General features: G+C 46.4%; 1 protein-coding gene across 1 annotated transcript in view; it reads right to left on the reverse strand.

The window, feature by feature from the left end:
* TNR (tenascin R) overlaps positions 1-22,227 on the reverse strand; it is an 83,563-nt gene that overhangs the window by 25,542 nt on the left and 35,794 nt on the right. The window contains exons 8-16 of the mRNA XM_049633999.1: positions 17,094-17,183; positions 15,727-15,990; positions 14,853-15,122; positions 13,593-13,712; positions 12,520-12,666; positions 9,690-9,809; positions 6,032-6,175; positions 5,226-5,356; positions 4,188-4,320 (exon numbers count right to left, since the gene is read on the reverse strand). Of these exons, the coding sequence (XP_049489956.1) occupies positions 4,188-4,320; positions 5,226-5,356; positions 6,032-6,175; positions 9,690-9,809; positions 12,520-12,666; positions 13,593-13,712; positions 14,853-15,122; positions 15,727-15,990; positions 17,094-17,183 (1,419 nt within the window). The remainder of the gene's footprint in view (positions 1-4,187; positions 4,321-5,225; positions 5,357-6,031; positions 6,176-9,689; positions 9,810-12,519; positions 12,667-13,592; positions 13,713-14,852; positions 15,123-15,726; positions 15,991-17,093; positions 17,184-22,227) is intronic.

A 22,227-nucleotide genomic window follows, 5' to 3' on the forward strand; every position in this document is an offset into this window, starting at 1 on the left:
GCTGCTAAGTGGAGAGCTCAGGCACTGTCAATGAAGTCGGAAAGGATGCCTGTTACGAGAATGAAATTAGTCTCTAAATCCATCAGCCCTGATGTGCTGTCACATTGGATGCTCTGGTGTTTTTCAGACCTCTTGCTCAGCGGGAATAATTCATGGGGTTCAGACTGCCAGCTCTTCAGTCTTTCAAGTATGTGAAAAGATTCTCTGCTCTTTGTTTTTGTTTCTTTCTTCCTCTTCTTCTCCTTCTCCTTCCCCTTCCCTGCCTTCTCCTTCTCCTTTTTCCTCCTCCTCCTCTTCTCCTCTTCCTCCTCCTTTTCTTCTTTCTAGGCAAACAGGGGCCCGCCGATAGAGCGGACAGGGCGAGCTATGTGGCTCCCGTGTGTGTGTGTTGGGAGGGAGTTAGAGAGACAGGGAGAGGATGAGTTGGGATGTGCTTCACGTCAGGGGAGGCAGAATCAGGCCGAAGGTGCAGCCACTGAGGCCACTCTTCAGAGGGAGCCTGATCTCCAGAGACCTGTAAGAGATCTATGGGGCTAACAGGAGAGTTCTGGGATGAAAAACACCTGCCCCTGATGCTGGAGGCCCCCTCTCCTGGACTCCTCCTCAAGGCGTCTGGCTCAAGCCACCCATTAAGCAAACCCCAAACTTTTCCTTATTCTTTTTCATATATATATATATATATATAGAGAGAGAGAGAGAGAGAGAGAATGCATGTGTGCACATAAGAGCAGGGAAGGGGACATAGAGAGAGAGAGAGAGAGAAGAGAAAGAATCCTAAGCAGGCCCCACAGGGCTCGATCCCATGACTCCTGGGATCATGACCTGAGCCTAAACCAAGAGTTGGACTCTCAACCGACTGAGCCACCAGGTGTCCTTCCCTCTTGATAACATCCTGACCCCCACATTTAGGAAGCTGATACTCTTGTATTCTCTTCCTCCTTAATAAAATTTGCTTTTGGCAGGGGAGTTGGAAGGGGGTGGTAGAAAAGGTGGGGGTGGGCATGGCTCAAGCAGAGAAGACTCACTAATGTTGACGTGCAAATAACTGTGCAGGTTTAGTACAATCTCTTCAGGGAAATTTGCATTTCTGGTGGCAGAAAGAACCTGAAATTGGAGGGACTTGGGGCATCACACTGTGCAGGCAGTACCTCTCTCTCTGCCAGTCCCGTCCCTGTGATGGATATTGAAAATCTCCTTCTACAGCTTTGTTTCACCAGAAACCCCTCTTCCATGCTCTGCAGCTGGGATTTAACTATTCCATTCAACCCACATTTATTATGTCTGCCGTGTGTCAGGCTTTGTGCAAGGTACTTCCATATGCATTACTTTCATCCACACACTTTTCATTCTGCAACTGGTCATTTCAGTGGGTTCTGATAAATCTCCAAGACAAAGCCAGCAGGGTGTGGTACGCATCAGTGGTTTAAATTTAAATTTGAGCTTCGCAGCAAAGCTCTGCAAAGACTTCCAAACATGGATATATCTTTGCCTTGTACCACGGGAATAGGGGCAAGTCCTTCTCTAGTCAACCCCAAACTGTCCATGGGGCGGCTCAGTCAGTAGCTACGCTCATTATACAGGATCGTGGGCTCTAACAGTTTCCCCCTTTTTGAGTTGGTATTGGTCATGCCCCAGGAAGCCCAGTGTCAGCTGGAGTTTCATGAAAACAAAGAAACAAACACCTAAATCCCCCCTGATGCATTGTCCACTAAACAAAGCCACTACCCTCGCCTCCTCTCTGGATTTCCATGAATTGTTAGCCCTCTGCTTATTAGATCTGGCTGAGCCTCCCGCTGGATTTGGGATCCCAGACCCAAACTATTATACATCTGTGGGGCGGCTTTGCAGAAGAGAGGGCCAGTGGTGGGCACAGAAGCTGGTACACTTTTATTGCCCGGGTGGATCTGGAGCAAGGCACAGCCACAAGATGCTGGAGAAACCTCAGGTGTGCCAGGCGAGATGAGGCACGTTCCGGGTGGTAGGGCCGTAGACTCAGTGTCTTATCATCCTGCTCACACACACCAGCTTTGGCATTACGAGGGCGGGAGCCGTGGCCCATACTACACTGAGCGATCTTTGAAACCTATGCATTTCGGGGATGAAATGATTACTTTGCAGTTAATAAATATGCAGATTGGGAGCTCTGGTTTTTTTCTGTCGTCTCTGTCCTTTGTGTGGGAAAGAAATTCTTAATTCAGGGAAAAGCTCCAATCCACGGGTCTTTGGGTGGCAGCTTGAAAAAGAGGACCACAGAGGACCCTTACACCTGTGAATACGCAGCGAAGGGATGGAACAAGCGAAGGTGGCACCTTGATGCTGAGATAAGTCCCTCCGTGAAAGGGCATGGAGGGGGCGCAAAATTGGCTTGAGCCCCTTAAAGGGATCAAGTGTCCTCCAAGTTCCGCTTCGTGAAGACGCGTTTCGACTTGTGGCAAGCCCTGCGACCAAGGCTTACGTTTATTTTTATTTATTTTTAAGATTGTTTAAAGTCTATTTATTTATTTTGAGACACACAGAGAGAGAGAGAGTGTGTGTGTGCATGAGTGGGGGAGGGGCAGAGAGAGAGAGGAAGAGAGAGAATCCCAAGCAGGCCCCATGTTGTCAGCACAGAGCCCGATGTGGGGCTTGATCTCACAAACTGTGAGATCATGACCTGAGCCAAAATCAAGAGTTGGGCATTCAACCAACTGAGCCACCCAGGCGCCCTCAGCTTATTTTTATTTTTTAATTAAAAAATCATTTTTCTGATGAATGCGCTCATTGTAGACACTTTGTAAGATATTCAAAATATTAAAAAGAAGGGAAAGGAGAACTCATTCACAATCTCACTACCTTAAAGAACCACTAGTGACATCTTGGTGTATTTGATTCAGTGTCCTGCTTTACCATTTAGGGTGAGTCTACAGGGAGAGCCACCCGAGTAGGGATGGGGCATATTCTGTCACCTCCCTCTGGTGATGAAGGGGTAGGCTCTGAGGCAGGGCCAGGATTCCAGCCATCCTGGTACTCTGACATGGCAGGCAGACATACATCTAGGGACAAGGGGTACTCTCGCTTGGCCCACACATGTGCACAGCCACACCTCCAGAACGTGGGGCAGGAAGACAGCTCAAAGTGTGGACTGGGAAGTCCTACATTACGGACTATAGAGAGGCACTGTGGGAAAAGGCAGAAAGGACTGTTAATAGCACAGGCCCCACAGCCAGATCAACTGGGGTCAAATCCAGGCTCTCCTACTTACAAGTTATGGGGTCTTAGGTGAGTTGCCTCACCTCTGTGTGGCCCGATTTCCTCAACTGGAAATAGGGATAATGGAATATACCTCATAGGATGTGATTTCATAGGCTTGAATTAGGTAATACATGTAATGTAGTCAGAACAGTGCCTGTCAGATAGCTCTCAAAGGTTCAATGTTGGTTTATTTCCTGTTACACACATGAGGACACCCTTATTCCTGAAGGACAGTTTCAGGTATATTCTGCTGATACTTAAATGGAGGAAGGCAGGAGCAACTGGATTTGGAAGCAGAAGACCTTGGTTCTAGTTTGACCCAGGCACGCATGCTATTTGATTTCTGTGCACTCTGTTTCATCATCTGTGAAATGGGGGTATACATAAGGCCCTTCTCACCAGTTGTTACAAGGACTGAATTGAGGTCATAGGAATGCAAAAGTGCTTCGTGTATGGAGAAGAACCCTGGATTTAATGCAAAGGGTTTACTATCCATACCTTTATTACGTGATTCTCTGATTACAGGCAGCAGAGGGAGGAAGGAAGGAAGGAAGGAAGGAAGGAAGGGAGGGAGGAAGGAAGAGAGAGAGGAAGGAAGAGAGGGAGGGAGGGAGGAAGGAAGGAAAGGAAGGAAGGCAGGCAGGAAGGAAGGTTGGAAGAAATTTGCTGGGAAAACACTTGCAGAAAATCTGAACAGGAACCTGTCATTTAGTGGGTCCAGGTGGACCAGGGATTTGCACTGCTGGTTCCTATGGTTGCCCTGGCAGTGAGAAGTTTCCTGGCAGAGTCTTGGAAGGGGGGAAAAGGGGGAGTGGAGAAAATAATTATTTTTCTTCACAGGAAGAGGCAGTTGAGTCCGTTGATAGGTTCCTCCCTGATCACGTCTCAGCAGAAGTTGCTGAGGAGCCAGACGTCCTGCAGGGAAGAAGAAAGCATCACCGGGCCATGTGTCTCACCTGTGATGAAGGTGGTGGAGGTGAGGCTGCTCCGGGCAGTGTCCTGGGCCGCCTGCAGGAGCACCGTGTAGTCTGTGCTCTCAGAAAGGCCCTCCAGTCGGATCCACGTGTCCTCTGCGTCCACAATCAGCTCCTGTGGAACAAGCGAGGAAGGCAGGTGGATGGGAGTGACAGGCACATGATTGAGAGGAGCTGGGAAGGGAAGCCCAAGCCCACGGCCAGATGGGTCGGTATCGCCACGGCCACTGTGTGCTCTCCGTTCCCCAACAAAGACTGCATCGAGCCAACAGGCAGAGAGGACAGCTCCTGTGTGAGATTGAGACAGCTCCTACCGCATAGATGCACATTGGCATAAAGGTAGGCATGTGGATTATCAAATCCAGTGGTTTCCAACTGTATTAGATTCCTCAGGACCCAGGGAGGCAGAAGCCTAGGCCTCCCTACTCCATATCCAACAGACTAGCTCTGCTTACATCCATTTTGTACATTCTGCTCCTGAATATGATTTCACTTTAAAAAAAAAAAAGGATTTCATTGCAAACAGAAGTCTGACAACCGGTGCTCTAGAAGTACTATTTCAACTGATCACACAACACAGAAATTTGTCATCTCTTTACTGCAGGCTATAGATGTAGCCTTTATAATGCTTATCAAGAGGCATAAAAGACTCGAATTTGGTATCCAGCTCATGTTTGCTTGGCCCTGCTAGTGAAATTTTTTTCCAAAACGATGTACTTATATGGCTTGGAAGTTTCCACTGTGCTTTGCACCATCATATTGGAAGCACCACCCAAAACCAAGTGAAGTTGTAAAGGTAGACACCCCCATTATCTGGAGCGGAAACTAAGGCTCAGAGAGGCTTCGTGTTTTGTCTCAACTTGTAAAGAGAGTAGTAAAGAAGCCAGGACTAGCACCAAAATCTCTGGCTTACAGACCCAGGCTTTTTCCTCAACAGCATGTCTGTATCCGTCATGGGAAACCCAGTTTGCTCCCTTTGGATGGCCTGATAGAAAAATCTCCCTTACAGAAAAATCTCACCTTGCGGCTTCCATCAGTGGATTTGTAGGTTAAGATGTAGTTTTCAATCTCTGCTCTGGGAGGCTGCCAGGAGATCAGGGCACTTTGTCTGGTGACTTCACTGGCCGTCAGGTTTGCAGGAGGGTCCAGGACTATAAGGAAGAGAAAACACCAGGAGTACCTTCCTCTCCAGCTCCTTTCTGTTTGATTCCAGGTATCAGGTATTTATCTGCCCACCTACGTGGTCTCTGGGCTGCTTACATGCTGACCCCAGTTCTAGCTTGGACAGGAGCAGAAAATGATCAGTCAGTGTCATGATCATTCCTGCACCTATTTCCCCCTCTAACCTGGGCCTCTGGGCCCAGGTGTGTCATCTTCCAATCTGACCTATGTCTGAAATCATGACCTAAATAAATCTGCATGTCTGTGAGTTCACTCTGGAACTTGCATCATCATCCCCACAACTATACCTTTGTCTCCTGTTCTGGCCATGATTGCACCCAGCCAGTGTCTCCCAGATATCAAGCCCTTTCATATGCATCCAGTTTTTTCTGGGCCAGATCCATTTCCAATACTGGCCTCTCTTGGCCTGGTTCTACTGCTGTCAGCCAGACCCAGGATGAAAGCAGAAAATAGACATGTGCCTGCTGCCCGAGAGCTGCAGCTCACTGGCATTTGGGCAGCAGTCAACTGAGATACGAACAGCTCATAGCTGCGCTGTCCAAAGCCTCTAGACTCTAATTTAGTCCACCACATGGGGATGGATAATTTTCAGGATCTGCAAAAGCATCCAGGGATGCTGGATATATAGCCAACCATGTACTCACGGGTAGAGAAGTTGGTGCTGATGGTGCCACTGGTGAGAGGTCCACTGGTGGCATACATAGTGACAGTATAGTGGGTGCTGGGAAGCAGGCCAACGAGCTGGAATCCCTCACTGTCTCCGTCAACCAGGATGGTCTCTCCAGCAACTGTAATCACATGAACACGGGTAAGAGCTGACTAAGGCGATTCAACCTGGGAAAAGCTTATCAAATCCAAAGACATTTCATAAAGATTCAATATTGAAGGATTGTGGAAGACATCGTTTCAAGGCTATTCAGCTTAGCATTGGATTCTACACAAGCATCTCCTGTCATCATGTTTTGCATCTCGATTGAGAAACATATTCCTTATTTGGAAGCCAAATTGTCTTTTCCGTGACTTCACTCAAGCCGCTGGGGTTACAAAGAAAAGCTGAAGCCTCTGTCTCCATGGCTCCCTCCCCCCCACCACAGCTTCGAATCAAGCCCTCTCTTCTAGGCTGAGAAAATTTATCCCCAACCACCATTACATGTATGTGGCAGCTCCAAATCTGTTGACTTCTTGCACCCGTGGGCAGAGCTCCGCATTTATTTCTACCGTATTTTGCCTTGTCAATTGAGTTTTGGACCACTGTTTCAGTTTATTGAACTATATTTGAATTTGGATTCTATTGATCACAGTTAAAAAAAATATCTGAGCACAGTTGACACACAATGGTGCATTATTTTCAAGTATGCAACGTAGTGATTCAACTTCTGCATACATTATGCTATGCTCAGCACAAGCATAGCTACTCTCGGTCACCATATCACAGTATCAGTGACTACCCAGATTTGTTTTATATACAAATGTGATAAGCGTGTCTTCTCTGTATTCATTCATGCTGTCAATAAAACTTCACTAGAGGGGCGCCTGGGTAGCTCAGTTGGTTAAGTGTCTGACTTTGGCTCAGGTCATGATCTCACAGTTTGTGGGTTCGAGCCCCACGTTGCGTTCTGTGCTGACAGCTCAGAGCCTGGAGCCTGCTTCGGATTCCCTCTGTCTCTCTGCCCCTCCCCACTCGCGCTCTGTCTCTCAAAAAATAAATAAATGTTAAAAACAAAAATAAAAACAACTATTCACTAGAGCAGGGCCAAGCCCTTTCTTGTGTCTTTAGAATACTCCCAGGTCACTCTCAGCATTTAAGAAAGTTTACAAAGCAATTCTCCAAACTAGGTGGGGGTTTCAAGTTCCTTGTGGTCTAAAGGCTTAGAAGGCATGCGAACAAGTTAAAATCCACACCAGCTCTTTGGAAGAACATACATAACGACTCTAACTTTTTAGTATCCTCATTTGCAACATGTTGCCAGCGGTCGCTGTTCCAGCCACCTCAAACCATGGCAGTTCTCAGAAGTCCTCATGTTCTCTCATATCTCTACAAATGCACTCAGGCTGCTCTCTTTTCTCGGAATTCCTTTTCCTATACAATCCTTCTCTAACTTTACCTGAGATCAGCTTGTTTTTTTCCCCTTCAACACCCTCACTCCCAATCAGCGATCCATCTGTTCTGTGATTGCCTGTGTCATGACAGTGCTCACATTGGGTTGTACCCAGGTATTGGTTTCATCCTCACCAGAGTGAGGTCTGCGAAGAGAACTCATGCTCTGTCTCTGAATCCTTGCAGCCTTGGTGAGTGCGTGGCTCGTGGGAAGACATCAAAGGTATTTGTTGCACGAACAGAGGTTAATTGGTATGAGGGAAGCATGTACTTTGTTTTTATTTTTTTTAACGTCTGTTTATTTTTGAGAGAGAGAGAGAGAGACAGACTGTGAGCAGGGAGGGGCAGAGAGAGGGAGACACAGAACCTGAAGCAGGCTCCAGGCTCCGAGCTGTCAGCAGAGCTGAACCCCGCGAGATTATGACCTGAGCCGAAGTTGGACACTTATCAGACTGAGCCACTCAGGCGCCCCTGGAATCATGTACTTTGTATCTGTGAGCGGGTGGGTCTATCTACCTTGGGGGAATATTGGAAGCTTTGGCAGAGGAGATAGTGTTGAAACTGACTTAAAGAATGTGTGTGTCTAAGCAGACAAGTAGGGAGGGAATTTCTTGGTAGGGGAAATGACACATGCAAATGCATGGCGGTTTGGGAAGGCATGGTGAGAGTTAAGAAACGCAGGCCCATGGCATGCAGGGAGGGGTGGCAGGAGTTGACACGGATCCCACACACACATAGCGGGGTTCTGGTGGAGCTATAGTCATGATATTCGTTCCTTGAGGAGGGTCATCCAATCAGCTACAGTTCTAACTCCAAATATGATCCATCACGTATTTTTCCTTCTAAGTGATAAGTGGGTTTTTCTTTTTTTTTTTTTCTTAATGTATATTTTTAATGTAATTATTTTTTTTTTTTAATTTTTTTTTTCAACGTTTTTTATTTATTTTTGGGACAGAGAGAGACAGAGCATGAACGGGGGAGGGGCAGAGAGAGAGGGAGACACAGAATCGGAAACAGGCTCCAGGCTCCGAGCCATCAGCCCAGAGCCTGAGGCGGGGCTCGAACTCACGGACCGCGAGATCGTGACCTGGCTGAAGTCGGACGCTTAACCGACTGCGCCACCCAGGCGCCCTGTAATTATTTTTTAAACATTTAACAGAGTTCTTTTTTTTTCACTCTTAACCATATTTTATTTTATTTTATTTTTCAATATATGAAATTTATTGTCAAATTGATAAGTGGGTTTTTCTAATACATTACTGAAATCCAAGTGTGTTAGCAGATTGGCCAGTCAAAAAAAAAAAAAAAAAAGGGACCTAAACTGGTTCTGGTAAAACTTACTCTTAGTGAACCTGTACTTGTATGTTACATCCACTAATTCTTTCCCCAATTTATTTAATAGTCTGTTTTGGTTTTTATTTTCCCAAGCTTTGACCATCTGTTTACTTTGCAGCTTACAAAAACTGGCTTCCTCTGTCATTTTTGAAAATCAAGACATCTGCTTATCTTTTGTCTTCTGGTATCTTTGTTCTCTGGATTCCCGGGTACAACCCACAAGAATTCTGTGATCACATGTATAATTTGGTCAGGCAAGTAATTTTCCTAGGCCTAGACACTTGAATCACTCAACACTATTTTGCTTTGGGCTTCTCTATTCAACTTCAAATAATGTAAGGTGAACAAGCATGGTAAGAAGACATTGAAACTCAAGATTTCATGCTGGATCAACCTTTTGGGTTGGATATGGGTAGACAAGACTAAAGCAACAGGAGTTTGCTAGGCCTGGATCCTTTGTCACCTGTTTCCACGTATTATCTGCTCCGTGCATGGTACTTTAGTGGTTTTCTCGCTCTGTAAATATCTAGAAAAGTCTGCGTTCCAGCCCATAGCATTTGGGGCCATGTCTTAGCTCAGTTCTGAGTTTTGTCTTCCAAGTGCTATTGTTCTGTTTTTTGTATTTGCCTTTGTTTATGTGCCCTCCTTGTACATTTCAGATTCGGCCCTTCTGCATTCCCATAGTTGGTACTGTTTGCAGAGTTTGGGGACATCTTGAGAGCTTGAGAGTAAAAGTAAAGCAGGAAAATTTCTAATATGTTCCTCAGCTTGATAAAATGTCCTTCAAAAAACAAAAACTGTCATAATAGCCTTCAGCCCCAGTCCCCGCCCTTCCCACCTGCCTGATGCACAGGCCTGTAGACATTCACCTGCAAAGTGTGTGAGGACAATGACATAGTTCTCCACTTCACCCACTGGTGCCTTCCACTGCAGTAGGGCTTCTGTTGGAGTGATGTTGGTGGCGATCAGATCCACAGGGTTGTCCATGGCTGAAATGGAACCGGAGAATATCATGTGAACGTAGGAGGCACTGCAGCGAACTATCTCCTGCAGCTTCACCCATCACGCACATCTGCGGCTGTGCCATACAAAATGATGAAGTGAGTGGAGACCTCTTTCCTTTCTCCCCTTCTGATCTCATCCTCTTCTCCCCTTCGTCCTTCCTCCCAAGTACCCAGTTTTGCCCTGATTGGTCTCGGGTCTTCCTTTTAATGTATTCATTAACTTCTTACATGCGGAGCACTGTCAGGTGCTATGGGGGATTCTGAGGTATGGCTGTTGTGCTTTAGACATTTAAACGTAGAGGGAGAAACTCAGAACATATAGGAATTGTTATATTCCTTTAGTTAATGAGACAATTTGTTTCCCAGGCTATTTGCACTTTCACAAATACAAGGGGCATGCTTTGCGGAACGATCTCTGTTGATGAACGTCGGAAAGTATGGTGGGAGTTCCATGAAGTCAAGGAGTAGCGTCAGTGCCTGGAACTTACAAGGTACACAATACATGCTCGTGGAATGACTGAATGGGACTCAGGTTGCCTCTAAAGCCACATATGATGATTGCTTTACCACAGACTTCCTCTGTATTGAGTTCTGGGTATCCTTTTTGTGGCATAGAGTCAAGGGGATTCTTCCAGGCTAAAGGCCAGTGGTGCCTGTTGGGGGGAACAGAGTTTGCTCATCATGGGACCGTGTGCCTATTCTTATTTGCCCATGTTCTATGCATATGTTTCTTACTATGCTTCCCTTCCATAAGGTTGGGATTTATTTTAGAAATGGAGGTTATTAGAATAGTTTAAGTATCAACTCAACCCAAGTATCATGTAATTTACTTCTGGGGACCAAGATGTGCTGTTGACCCCTAACTGCAGGTTTCTATAGCTTGCCCGTATTCCTCATTTGAAAGCAACAACTGTGAACTTTGTTTCACTTTTAATATCTCAACTGCATCCATCATCTGTGTCTTCAGCAAGTTCTTCCAATGCAACCTTATGAGAAGAGACAAAGAGGAAAAGTCTTGGGAGACTACAGTTAGCTTGATCCCTCTGAGATTAAGCGTGAGATCCTAAAGGAGTACTCATTTCTCCCAATTGCAAAATCATAGACCTTACATTAAAACAACAAGATAAGACATTTTTGTGGGTCATCTGGTTGTCGGGAGTTGCCAATAGCTCTGCTTGAACCTAAAGGAGGGTGGTTTGGGTTGGTGCCCTACTGAATATCTGCTTTACAGATACTTGCTGCTTATAACCACAAACCCAAGATGAGGTGTTTTGACCCAAGTTGCTGCTTTCTTTTACCCTAGGGGGTAGGCAGGAGGCTCTTGAAATTCATTTTCTTGTTCCCAAAGAGAAAGAGCCTAATTTCTTTACTATGAATTTCTAAGACTTTCAGGAAGGTGAGAGGGGGGCTTCTTTTGAATCATTGGGCATCACTTTGGGTCAATATTTCTTGATGCTTTAATGGTCACAGATAATTTGATGGAAAGGAAATATTGGACCAAAAATATTGCTGGGTTATCTGTAGTCACAGGCCTGTGAGGAGACTAGGGAAGATGAGAATACCCTGTGGTGTCTTTTAGAAGAATAATTTCTTGAGGTTCTGAACATTCTGAAGGAACGTTTCTAGGCCATTACTTTACAGATGTTTCTGGGCCTGTGAGAGTATCTACAAAAGCAGTGAGGAATTCCAAGTTACCTTTCCCTCGTTCAGGAAATGCCATTCTCTGAGGAAATTAAGCAGCCTCAGGAAAGCCGGCTGTTCTAACGAGGCAGGTTGGATGTTTTCCCATGTGCTGTGGGAATAATAGCTTCACTGGAAGGTTAGATCTGGGGTCTGGGGACAGAAAACTTTGTCCCCTCTGGTAACTTCTACAGCAAATCTTTCCTAGTTCGGCATGGTGGGCTGACTGAGAAGGAGGAGCAGTGGAGCTGTTGCGGGAGCCCTGTTCTCAGATGCATCCAAAAGGCTCACTTTCCAAAGGAAGGCCACCACCTTTTGAGCATAAAGCAATAGTAAATGCAGCCACTTGGTGGCTTCTGGCCACAGAGGATGAAGAGTTTCAGGACCCTATGGGTTATTACTGATATAATCAACTTTTCCTTCTCTGAGGTAAAATTTACTTGACTGAGTCTTTTAAAAAATTAAATGTGAGGGACGCCTGGGGGAGCTCAGTCAGTTGGGCGTCTGACTTTGGCTCAGGTCTGATCTCACCGTTCATGAATTTGAGCCCTGCATCAGGCTCTGTGCTGACAGCTCAGAGCCTGGAGCCTGCTTCAGATTCTGTGTCTCTCTCTCTGACCCTCCCCCCTCCTTTCTCTCTCTCTCTCTCTCAAAAATAAGTAAACATTAAAAAAATTTTCTTTTAATTAGATGTGTTGATTCAGATGTCTGTTCTGGAATTCACTTTCATCATGTGTCTTTAAAAGGTCACCTTTCTTACTGGAAATTCCATGAAAATTTCTGACCCAAATCAATAAGGTCTAAACTTCCAGTATTAGGAATATCAGTGGGGAGAGAAATTGCAAATTGCTTTGCATAACACAGTGAGTCAGAGGGACACCCAAGAACGGAGCCTCTGAGCCCAGGACCAGTGCCCTCTGTATTAGCCAGAACAACTCTACTGTTTGCCTCTTCTGTCTGTTGTGGGTCCTCAGCCAGCATCCTGACTTGGCTCATGACAGGGAGACATGCCTACCTGTGTGAATGAGGGTGCAGACGCGCTCACTCTCCTCTCTGCCCCGCACACTGTTGAGACTTATTTCATATTCAGTGGCTGGATACAACTTGGTGATGGTGAATTCTGTCACCGTGTTGGGCACCACTGAGCTGTCCAGCCGTCCCACTAAGGAAGAGCAGAAGCCACTGTTAAAGTTCAGCAGATGCTTCAACACAGCTCATGGTATAGTCTATCTACATAGAAGCTTCTGGCAGCACTTTGTCATGAAGCACAGACGGGTGCAAAGCTCAGCGCTTGGTGAGGAAAGAAGAGAAGTGGTTCATGGACTGGGAATATTGGAGCTTGAGGAGAGCTTGTATGCTGGTCCCACCTCCTAATTTTATAGGTTCCTTGGAACAACAACAACAACAACAACAACAAAATGGTTTATTTAGTTTTCTAACAAGCTGGTCTTCTTAAGGCAGTCTAACAGGCATGGACTGTGAAGAGGGGTCTATGCAGCCCGGAGACAGGGTAGTCTGGAAAACTCTCCCACCGCCTCCTTGGAAGTGGGCATGCCCTCTACTTTGTTAACAATGTGGCATGCACAGCAGGAACTGGCAGGGTGAAGGTCTGTGCCAACTTTTTCTGACTCCTGACTTGGCTGGGGTGGTAGAAATAGGACCACCATCACTGTGGCTCCCTCTAAGGCTCCATCTGGCTCAGCCGAGTCTTTAGGAATTCCCCAGGCTTCTAGTCTTGGACTAGTCTCTCGGGAAAGTGCACATGACCCTGGATCTTGGCAGATTTTTTGGGGGGGTTGTTTCTCACTAGACTGCCTAGATAATGGTGACCAGTTATCATGATTTGCTCTGCTGGTTGAGGGCCTGGTTTCTGGGTGAATATAGTCCAGCCGTGTGTGAGAGGAGTTGGTGAGTTCAGGGTTTCTTGCCTGCTCCTCCTTAACCCACTCTCATTGTGAAGGAGCGCGCTACAGAGAGGGGGAGAACGCAGGCAGGGGTGATATCCTCTGGGATGTGTATTTCTCCCAGAGCAGTTGTCACTCAGCACCAAATCCCATCCATTTGTGAGAAATCAAGTGACTTTATTACCTTGTGTTGGCCGATACGATACTCGGTAGTAATCAAATGATGCAACAGGAGGGCTCCAGGAGACCATAACTGAGTCCTTGGTCACATTGCTAACTGTGATGTCTTTGGGGGGATCAATTCCTACAAGGACCCGCGTGTTTGTGGGAAAAAGACAGAAAAGCACAATGTGAGAAAGCAATTCTTATCCTTGGTTTCTTGTGGACCAAGAGCTAATAGCGTCGCAGGGACAGACAAGCCCTTTGTACTAGGGCATCCTTAAAGCCATGATTAGGCCCAAGTTTCAAATGAAAAGTCATAGGTATGGCTAAAGCCATGTTCATGGAGAATATTTTAACAACATTAGGTCGAACTGGCAAGCTCTGTGCTGTGCAGCAACTGTTAGCTGTGTCAAGGCCAACTGGAACTTTCCTTTAAGTTCATATGTTTTCTTTTGAACTGGGAGTAACATAGTCATTTTCCCTAGAGCAGCTTCTCTTAGACAAACCCAACTCTGTTTCTCTTAGTTTTTAGCAGCCACCTATGGTTCAGTTTGGAAAAACTGCCTATTGACTGTAGAGGGATTTCAGAGCACGAGTCCAGAACAAATCCACTTTCCGAAACTGTATTTCATTTGTACTGGGTACCTCATTTTTTTGACTACTGGAGGACTGCAGGGTCAAAACCAGCTGAGTGCTTAATGTACTTGTCTAGTTAGTGGGTTCTTGTCATTATATAGGAAACCACCCAAATACACATGTCCTCAGCCACATGCATACTCATATCTGGGATTACATTTGAGAATGATGAGATGAATTTGATCCAATAGTCTCACAGTGCCTGTGTTTTCCACACAACGTGCAAACCAACCCCACTCTCTGAGTACCAGGTTCCTACATGGCCGCATGCTAGTGCTCGTCCACATAATTTTGAGGAAGCATCATTTGTATGAGTGACTTTACTGAGCAGTCAAGAGATGGAGTTTCCTTTTGAAGGTTAACTCTCTTCAGGCTGGTAGTGTGAGAACCTCTGGACCAATGCATTCAAGCCCTGGCCTCCTCAAGACATTGAGTCTGTCCTACCTTCCCAATGGAAGCTTCCCATCTTATACATTTTATGCAGCCCTGGAAGAGGTGGCTCTTTCAGAACAGCTCACAGACCCTCTCTAGCCAAGTGAGGCAGGCCCCTACTTCTTGGGTGTTTCTCTTTGTAAATTTCATTGACTTGTTAAAGACCTTTGTAGGAACCCCCTTCACCACCTGCTGTCGAGCCCTCCCACCTCACCTGTGGTGATGGAGCCCACAATGGGTTCAGAGGTCACTGTGCCATGGACTGCCACCAGGTTCACGATGTACTCGGTGGCTGGCTGCAGACCCATCAGGACAGTGTGCCTCTTGGTAGCTTCCAGGGAGATCTCTGTCATCTCTTCCTCTTCATCCCGAGGGCTGTAGTTCAGAATGAGTCTGTCTGCTGGAGGGGATGGGTCACTCCAGGTTATGTTTACGCTGGAGGAGGTCACGTGAGAAAAGTGCAAATGGGAGATGGGGCGGAAGCCTGCAAAGCAGAGAAGATGATGGTTCTGAAACACACACGAGGTGGTGGGACCACTGGGCTAGGAGAGCCATCTGACTGAAGGGATCTGCTTTCCTTATCAATTACGACTGTACCTTCACCTGCTGACTCAGAGCTTACAGCCCCTTACTCTCTAGTCCTGTCCATCTCCTTTCTCCAAGCGTTATACTGAAAAATGAATGCCCTCAGCAGGGTAACACCTCATAATACTTCTTCCTAATACTCACCCAGGATTTCAAATCTTTGTCCTGGGAGAAATTTAACATGATCCCATGGATCCTCTGAATGCCCACTGATTTAGTGCAGATGGGGAAAGATGAACAGAATCAATCCCTATGTTCAGGTTTTAGAAAACCAGATACAAATTTTCAGGCACGTAGGTAGCTTTGATCCTCTCTCCCCCTTACTTCCAACCATTCTGTCTTGATGTATTTATTAATTTCTCCTCAATCTCTTCTTTCTCTACCCACATTCCTCCTTCTCTAAACAAAATGGAGGCGTTGGAAGAGTAGGCTACCTAGATGACTTTCTCATACTAAGATCCATTGATCCCTGAACCCAGCTAGGATGTCTGCTACCCTGGTACCTGTGAAGGCATCCACGGTGGATTCGAAGCTTTGTTGCCGACCCCTCTCAGCAGTGATTGAAATGATGTACTCTGCCCCAGGCTCTAGATCTGTCAGTGTGTATGAGGTCCTGTCCTTGGGCACAGTGACTTCTGAGGCGATCCCGGAGGACGGGGTAAAGGTAATTCGGTAGTGGTCAATGGGGCCGTTGGCTTTGGTCCAGATGAGGGAGATGGAGGTTTCCGAGGAGGCTGTCACCATGAGGTCTCGGGGACTATCGAGTTCTGTGGATCAACATAAGTGGCCTATTTTACACAAGTTCCATACAAGGGCCAGTATTTATTGGAATTGGACCTCCCTGTGGATTTCTAACCTATAAACAGGCCTGCTGACCATGAGGATTAGCTTGTCATTGCTGACAATTCTGTCACCTTTTGTTAAGCACCTTCCCTTTGAAAGATGGCCAAGGGCTTGGTATATAGATGGACAATCTGCATAAAGGTATTAATAGCTCCAACACCATAGGAATACATCCACCTCTGGGACATACCTCTGGGACAAAGCTGGCTGTTGATTATCAAGCTTTCCATATTCATTTTCTTCCAGCCTTTGTCAGCAATCCAACCAGGGTAAACTAGGAGCCACCATCAAGTAGGGATATGACATTCCTGGCAATAGTAGCTACCCCTGTTCCTGAGGCCATTGTGACTGATCTGGCCATGGGTGTACAGGTAATTAGGTTTGATAACTCCTGGGGACCTGTGTCCTTGTGGTTCTCTTAGAGAGGTTGTCTATGTTGGAACGAGCCTTGGAGCAGGGATTGGCTCAAAATCCCCACCCCATGGCAGCTGCCTGTACCTAAAGTTCCAGAGTGATTTAGAAATTTACCCAGAATTTGGAAGCAAATATGCCAGATGCTGAGTGGCAAGGGTCTCAAGTGGAATTTTCCATTGCCCTTAGATTTAACAGGTTGTTTCCAAGTCTAAACCTTTATCCCTATGACCTTTCTGAGGGCTTCTGTCATCCATGGTGAGGGACATCACATTCTGCCTGCTCTGAGGTATTATATTAGAAAGACTTGCTATGACACCAACTGATTTCGAATTTTCCACCTCTGGGGGCAGCCCACCAGACCATGGGAGACCATGCACAGATCTGTGGGGAAGTGAGTGAGACTATCCTGCATGTTGATAGCAGAGGTTAGGCACAGAGATCAACGATCTGCAGGTAGATGTTGTTCCTAGGCTGATAACTGTCATCCAGGGACCTGTTCATTAGGGGGCATTGTCTTCTGACCGGCCCTTGCCAGGACAAGAAAGCCACAAGCCTCCGTGGCTTCTCAGGCTTGCACAGCATCCTGGTCTGCTTCTATAGCAGTCCTACTCACCAGTCCTGGCATTCATGGTGGCTGGTACACTTTGCTGTGAATTCATGACAGCAGATATTCCAACTCCATACTCCGTGCCAGGCACCAAATCTGTCGGTAGATGCAGAAACAAACATTATTCTGTGTGTGTGTCAGTGATGGGGAAGACAGAAAGGAGGGAAGCAAATAAGCTTAGATTCCTGTACAGATCTTATGTTTAGTCCTTCCTGAATCTCCTCCTAATTTTACCTAGTAGGAAATCCCAATTTCAACATTTAGGAAATCCATACCAAGTCAACAGGATGAAGTGCTCCATGCAGCTTCCTTCTTGCTGCTGGTCTCCTCGGGAAGGCAGCAAGGCTGCCCTTGTTAGTGACCTTCAGAAATGTGCTCTCCTTTGGAAGGTCTTCCAAAGGTCCTTAGAGTCTCAAGTTGGTTACGGCTGGTGAAGGGAGTTGTATAAGTTGTGAATTGGAGGAGGGATCGTATGGATATGGGCCTTTAAAGCATTTCTTTTTTTTTTTTTAATTTTTTTTTAATGTTCATTTATTTTTGAGAGAGAGACAGAGCATGGGGGTGGGGGAGGGGCAGAGAGAGAGAGGGAGACATAGAATCTGAAGCAGGCTCCAAGCTCTGAGCTGTCAGCACAGAACCCAACTCAGGGCTCGAGCCCAACGCAGGGCTCGAACCCACAAACCGTGAGATCATGACCTGAGCCAAAGTTGGATGTTTAATCGACTGAGCCACCCAGGTGCCCCTAAAGCATTTCTCGAATGCTGTGAGCATCAATCTGCACCTTTTATAGATAGGGATTGAAACCATATGGGGACTCCGGAATCCCTTCTAGGGAGCAACACTGGATGAATAGGCTACCAGGCCTTTAACATAGGGGCAGGCAGAAGCCTTGCTGCTGTGGGCTCCCTACCAAGGTTGTTAATTCAGATGCCAGGGTATTTAAAGTTATGGATTCAATCTTAGGATTGACTTCCAGGAGACTCTGGGAAGATGGAAAAAACGCAAAAACTGTCCAACTAAAGGATATAAACTTTTCTGGGGAAATCCTTTGGGGGATTAATACAAAGAATCACCGGGCGCCTTCCAGGATACCTGCAATTATCTGGGGTGTCTCCCTACTCTCTCCCATATTCATTTTCAGACTAACTGGCTTGACCGGTGTATTAATATCCTATTGCTGCTGTAATATATTACCACAATATCGTGGCTCAAACCAACGCAAGTCTATTATTTTATAGTTCAGCATCAGCAGGTCTGAAGTCTAAATGTTTCAGCAGGGTTGCAGCCTCTGGAGGCTCTGGGGGAGAAATCGTTTTTTTGCCTTTCCCACCTTCTAGAGGCTTCTTGCCTCCCTTGGCTTGTGGCTCCTTAATCCATCTTCAAAGCCAACAGCATAGCATTTTCATATCTGTTTTTCTTTCTGACCTCTGCCCCATCTTCTACTCTGATTCTGATCTCCCTGTATCTCTCTTATAAGCACCCTTGTTCTTATATTGGCCCCACCGAGATAACCTAACCACACCTACAATTTCCTTTTTGTCATGTAGGTTGACAGAGTCACATGTTCCTGGGATTAGAATGTAGACATCTTTAGGGACCATTATTCTAGCATCAAACTAGCACAAACTCACCCTCATTTACTAGAAGTGGGATTGTAGAAAAATACAAAAAGATCAAATCATCACATGTGGGGTCCCCCATGATGAGCCTGAGTCCTTCTGGTAGACATTTTGGTGGGGAGAGGGGCAATCTGTGTGGGGCCACAAGAGCCATGGCTGATGATCATGTTATTCTACATTTATATAACATTTGTTCTTTTCAAAGTACCTGGATGTGTTTTGACCCTCAGCACAACCTTGTGAGGATGGTGGAATGGGGAGTCTTTTCTCCATCTGCATTAGTTTCTTGTGGCCGCCATGACAAATGATGACAAGGGGTGGCTTACAACAACAGAAATGTCATCTACCACAGTTCTAGAGTCTAGAGGGCCCCAAACAAGGTGCTGGGGGGGGGGGCAGTGCTCCTTCCCAAGGGGGAACTAAGGGGAACATCTTTCCTTGCCTCTTCCAGCTTTAGGTGGTTGCTGCCCATGTTGGGCATTCTGCTCCAGGCTCTGCCTCATAGTGTCTCAGTCTGCTCGGGTTGCTATCACAAACTGCCATGGGCTGGGTGGTTTAAACCACATTTATTTCTCACAGTTCTGGAGACTGAGAAGTCCAAGATCAAGGCACCAACAGATTTGACATTGGGAGAGACCTCACTTCCTGGTTCATAGATGCCGTCACCTCTCTGTGTTTCCATTCAGTGGAAGGAACAAGAGAACTCTCTGGGGTCTCTTTTACAAGGGCACCAATCCCATTCATGAGGGCTACTTGCTCATGACCCAGTCACCTCCCAAAGTCCCTATCTGCTAATATCACACTGGGAATGAGGTTTCCAACACATGACTTTTGGGGGGATGCAAAACATTCAGTCTGTAACATGTGGCATTCTCCCTGTGTGTCTGTGTCTTCTCCCCTTCTTATGAAGGCACTGTGCACATTGGATTTAGGGCCCACCCTAATCTGTTGTGCCCTCATTTTAATTTGGTTCCCTCTGTAAAGATCCTATTTCCAAGTAAGGTCGTATTCACAGGTTCCAGTTAGACATGAACTGGGGGTGGGGGGGGGGGGGAGGGGGGACACCATTCAAACCAGTACACCATCAAATTATGAAAAGAAACTAAGGCAAAGAGTAAGCGTATGGCCAGCTGGAGAGGACACTCAGACTTCTGGCCTCAGGGATTCGGGACTTTTAGGAGAACTGGAATGTCCCACCCCTCCCCCAATGTCGTCCCTTCCCCTGAGCAGCTGTGACTTCCCCGGGCTTCCTGAGGTAATAGGAATGACGTTGACAGGAAATGCATGGAGCAACCTTTCCTTAACAAATGGTTTGGTTTAATGAAGGAGAACGCTGCATGGTAGCCAGAGGGCTGTGCATCCCCTCGTCAGTAGAGCTTTAGTCCAGCCCAAAGCAATAACTGTCCCCATGCTTGAGTAAGACAGTACCTACCAGGCCTTACCAACCAGCCTCCCTTGAAGGAGTGTATGAGAGCCAGCCCTCTTTTCCCTTTCTCAGGCCAGCTCCAGCCCACTTCTTAACCCTTCATTCTTTCTTCCTCTGAAGTGTCAACACCAGTGGAGGTAAAGTTTGAAGAGTGACAGACTTTGAGGTCTGCCATACTTATGTTACCATTCATTCTCTGCCACTTTCTACCTGCGTCACTTTGAGACTTAGTATCTTTGAGCTTCAGTTTCTGTAGAATGGGAAACCCGGCGGTATTCGTCTCGAACGGTGGCCGTGAGGATTAAGTGCAGGACGGTGCCTAGCCCACGGCAATAGTAGCTGGTTTTATTATTACTTCACTCAGAGAACTATTCCAGGACCTTGAGTCCTTTTTTATGTGTCCCAGGTAGGTAGAGGCTAGTCCTGGGCACACCTGTTGTCAGTTTGCTGGGGCTTAGCCTGTTAGCTCTGATGAAACAAGCGATTCTGGAAGTCCAGCTGTCAGCGAGGAGCTGGCCCCTGGCTGGGAGGAGTACCTGCCACTAGATTGAGTGGGTGATTGCGACGCCCCCGGAAACGTTGGAAGCACACATCTATCTCCGTCAATATGTTCGGCGAGTCCCAGGTACATCCTTGGTTGGAGAAATTAGGTTACCTTTGGAACATAAACTACTTTTCTTAGGCATCTGATTGAAACCTTCAATTGCCTATAATGAAGTAGAAATTCTCTGACGTAGATGAAGGGTGACAGATCGGGGGAGTAAGACAGAAATTATATGTTGCCGAACGGATCTAACATGTAACGTTTTCATCTGAGTTTCTTATTTATGAAGCTTAAATGAAATGTTCAATAATTTACAACGGAATCGTCTTTTCCCAGAAAAACTGCAGAGCAGAATTTAAAGTACTCTCGTCCCAGGCTTTCTGTCTAGGGGGTGGGAAAGTGGGACTCGTTTATAGGTTCCTGCCTGCTGCTTTCTTTTGATTTTCTGCAGCTTTCTTCCTGTGCTACAAGTGAATTGTTGCTCTTTGCCAGCAGGTAAAATACAGTTCTGCTGGAAAAGAAAATGTGTATCCGAGGCGTATCCAGCACACTTATACATCAGGACTCTGTGGACTCCTAGGGATTTCTCACTTTTTAAAGACCCCATTGCTCTCTATCAATGCTCTCTTTATCTTTCCATCCACCTCCTGAAAATGGTGGCATTTGAATGGCTCTGTTCCCTGTTCTTCACAACAGCTCAGAAAATTCATCCCATGGGAAACCACCACTCTCCATGCCTTTGTTTGGCTTGGAGGTTGACGCTTTTCTCAACTCTTTCACTGCATACCCATTCTTCGCTGAACTCCCAAAGGCATGCAGTTCATTCACTCACCAAACATTATTGAGGGCCTCCTCTGTGCCAGGCACAGGGTTGGGTACTGGGGATATCAGGGTGAGCCGAATGGACATCACCCTTGCCCTCAGTGATATAAAAGAAATCCGTACTGAAGGAGGAAATTATTTATTGAGCACCCACAATACACCCAGCACTGAGCTTCATGCAGTGGAGAGTCTAGAAGAACAATGAAAAAGAAAGGGAGGGAAGAAATGAGGCCTAAAAATTGAGACAAGTTTTTTGAGGGTCTGATGGTCTAGAGTACTCCTACTAGCTATAGGTTCTTAGAGATTTGTACCTGTTACCTCACTTAATCCCCCCGCGGCTCTGCTGGGAAGGCATTACTGATGAGCAAAAAGAGGCTCCGAGAAGTCCATTCCTTGACTAAGGTCATAAAGCTAATATACAATAAAACTGGCTTTGGAACTCAAGTCCTTTGTTTTTTCCTGCCATGTCCTAGCATGGTCCCTGTCCCTATGAGAGGAGGGTCCCTATCCTCCAGAGGAGTGGACTAGCTGATTGGAATTTCAGTAATTGGGCACTACACCACAGGCTTGCTAACTAAGGAAACCATTTCAGAGGGCGGACAGGATCAGCATGCCTGTAGTGACCAAGGGAAGCTTTCTAGAAGAGGGACTTGAGTTGAACCTTGAAAGCTAGCCAAGATTAGGAAAGGTCGAGGGAAGGGGATATGGAATTCTCTGGTGGGCAGGATG

Source organism: Panthera uncia, chromosome F1 (assembly GCF_023721935.1).
Source record: "Panthera uncia isolate 11264 chromosome F1, Puncia_PCG_1.0, whole genome shotgun sequence".
Classification (NCBI taxonomy): domain Eukaryota; kingdom Metazoa; phylum Chordata; class Mammalia; order Carnivora; family Felidae; genus Panthera; species Panthera uncia.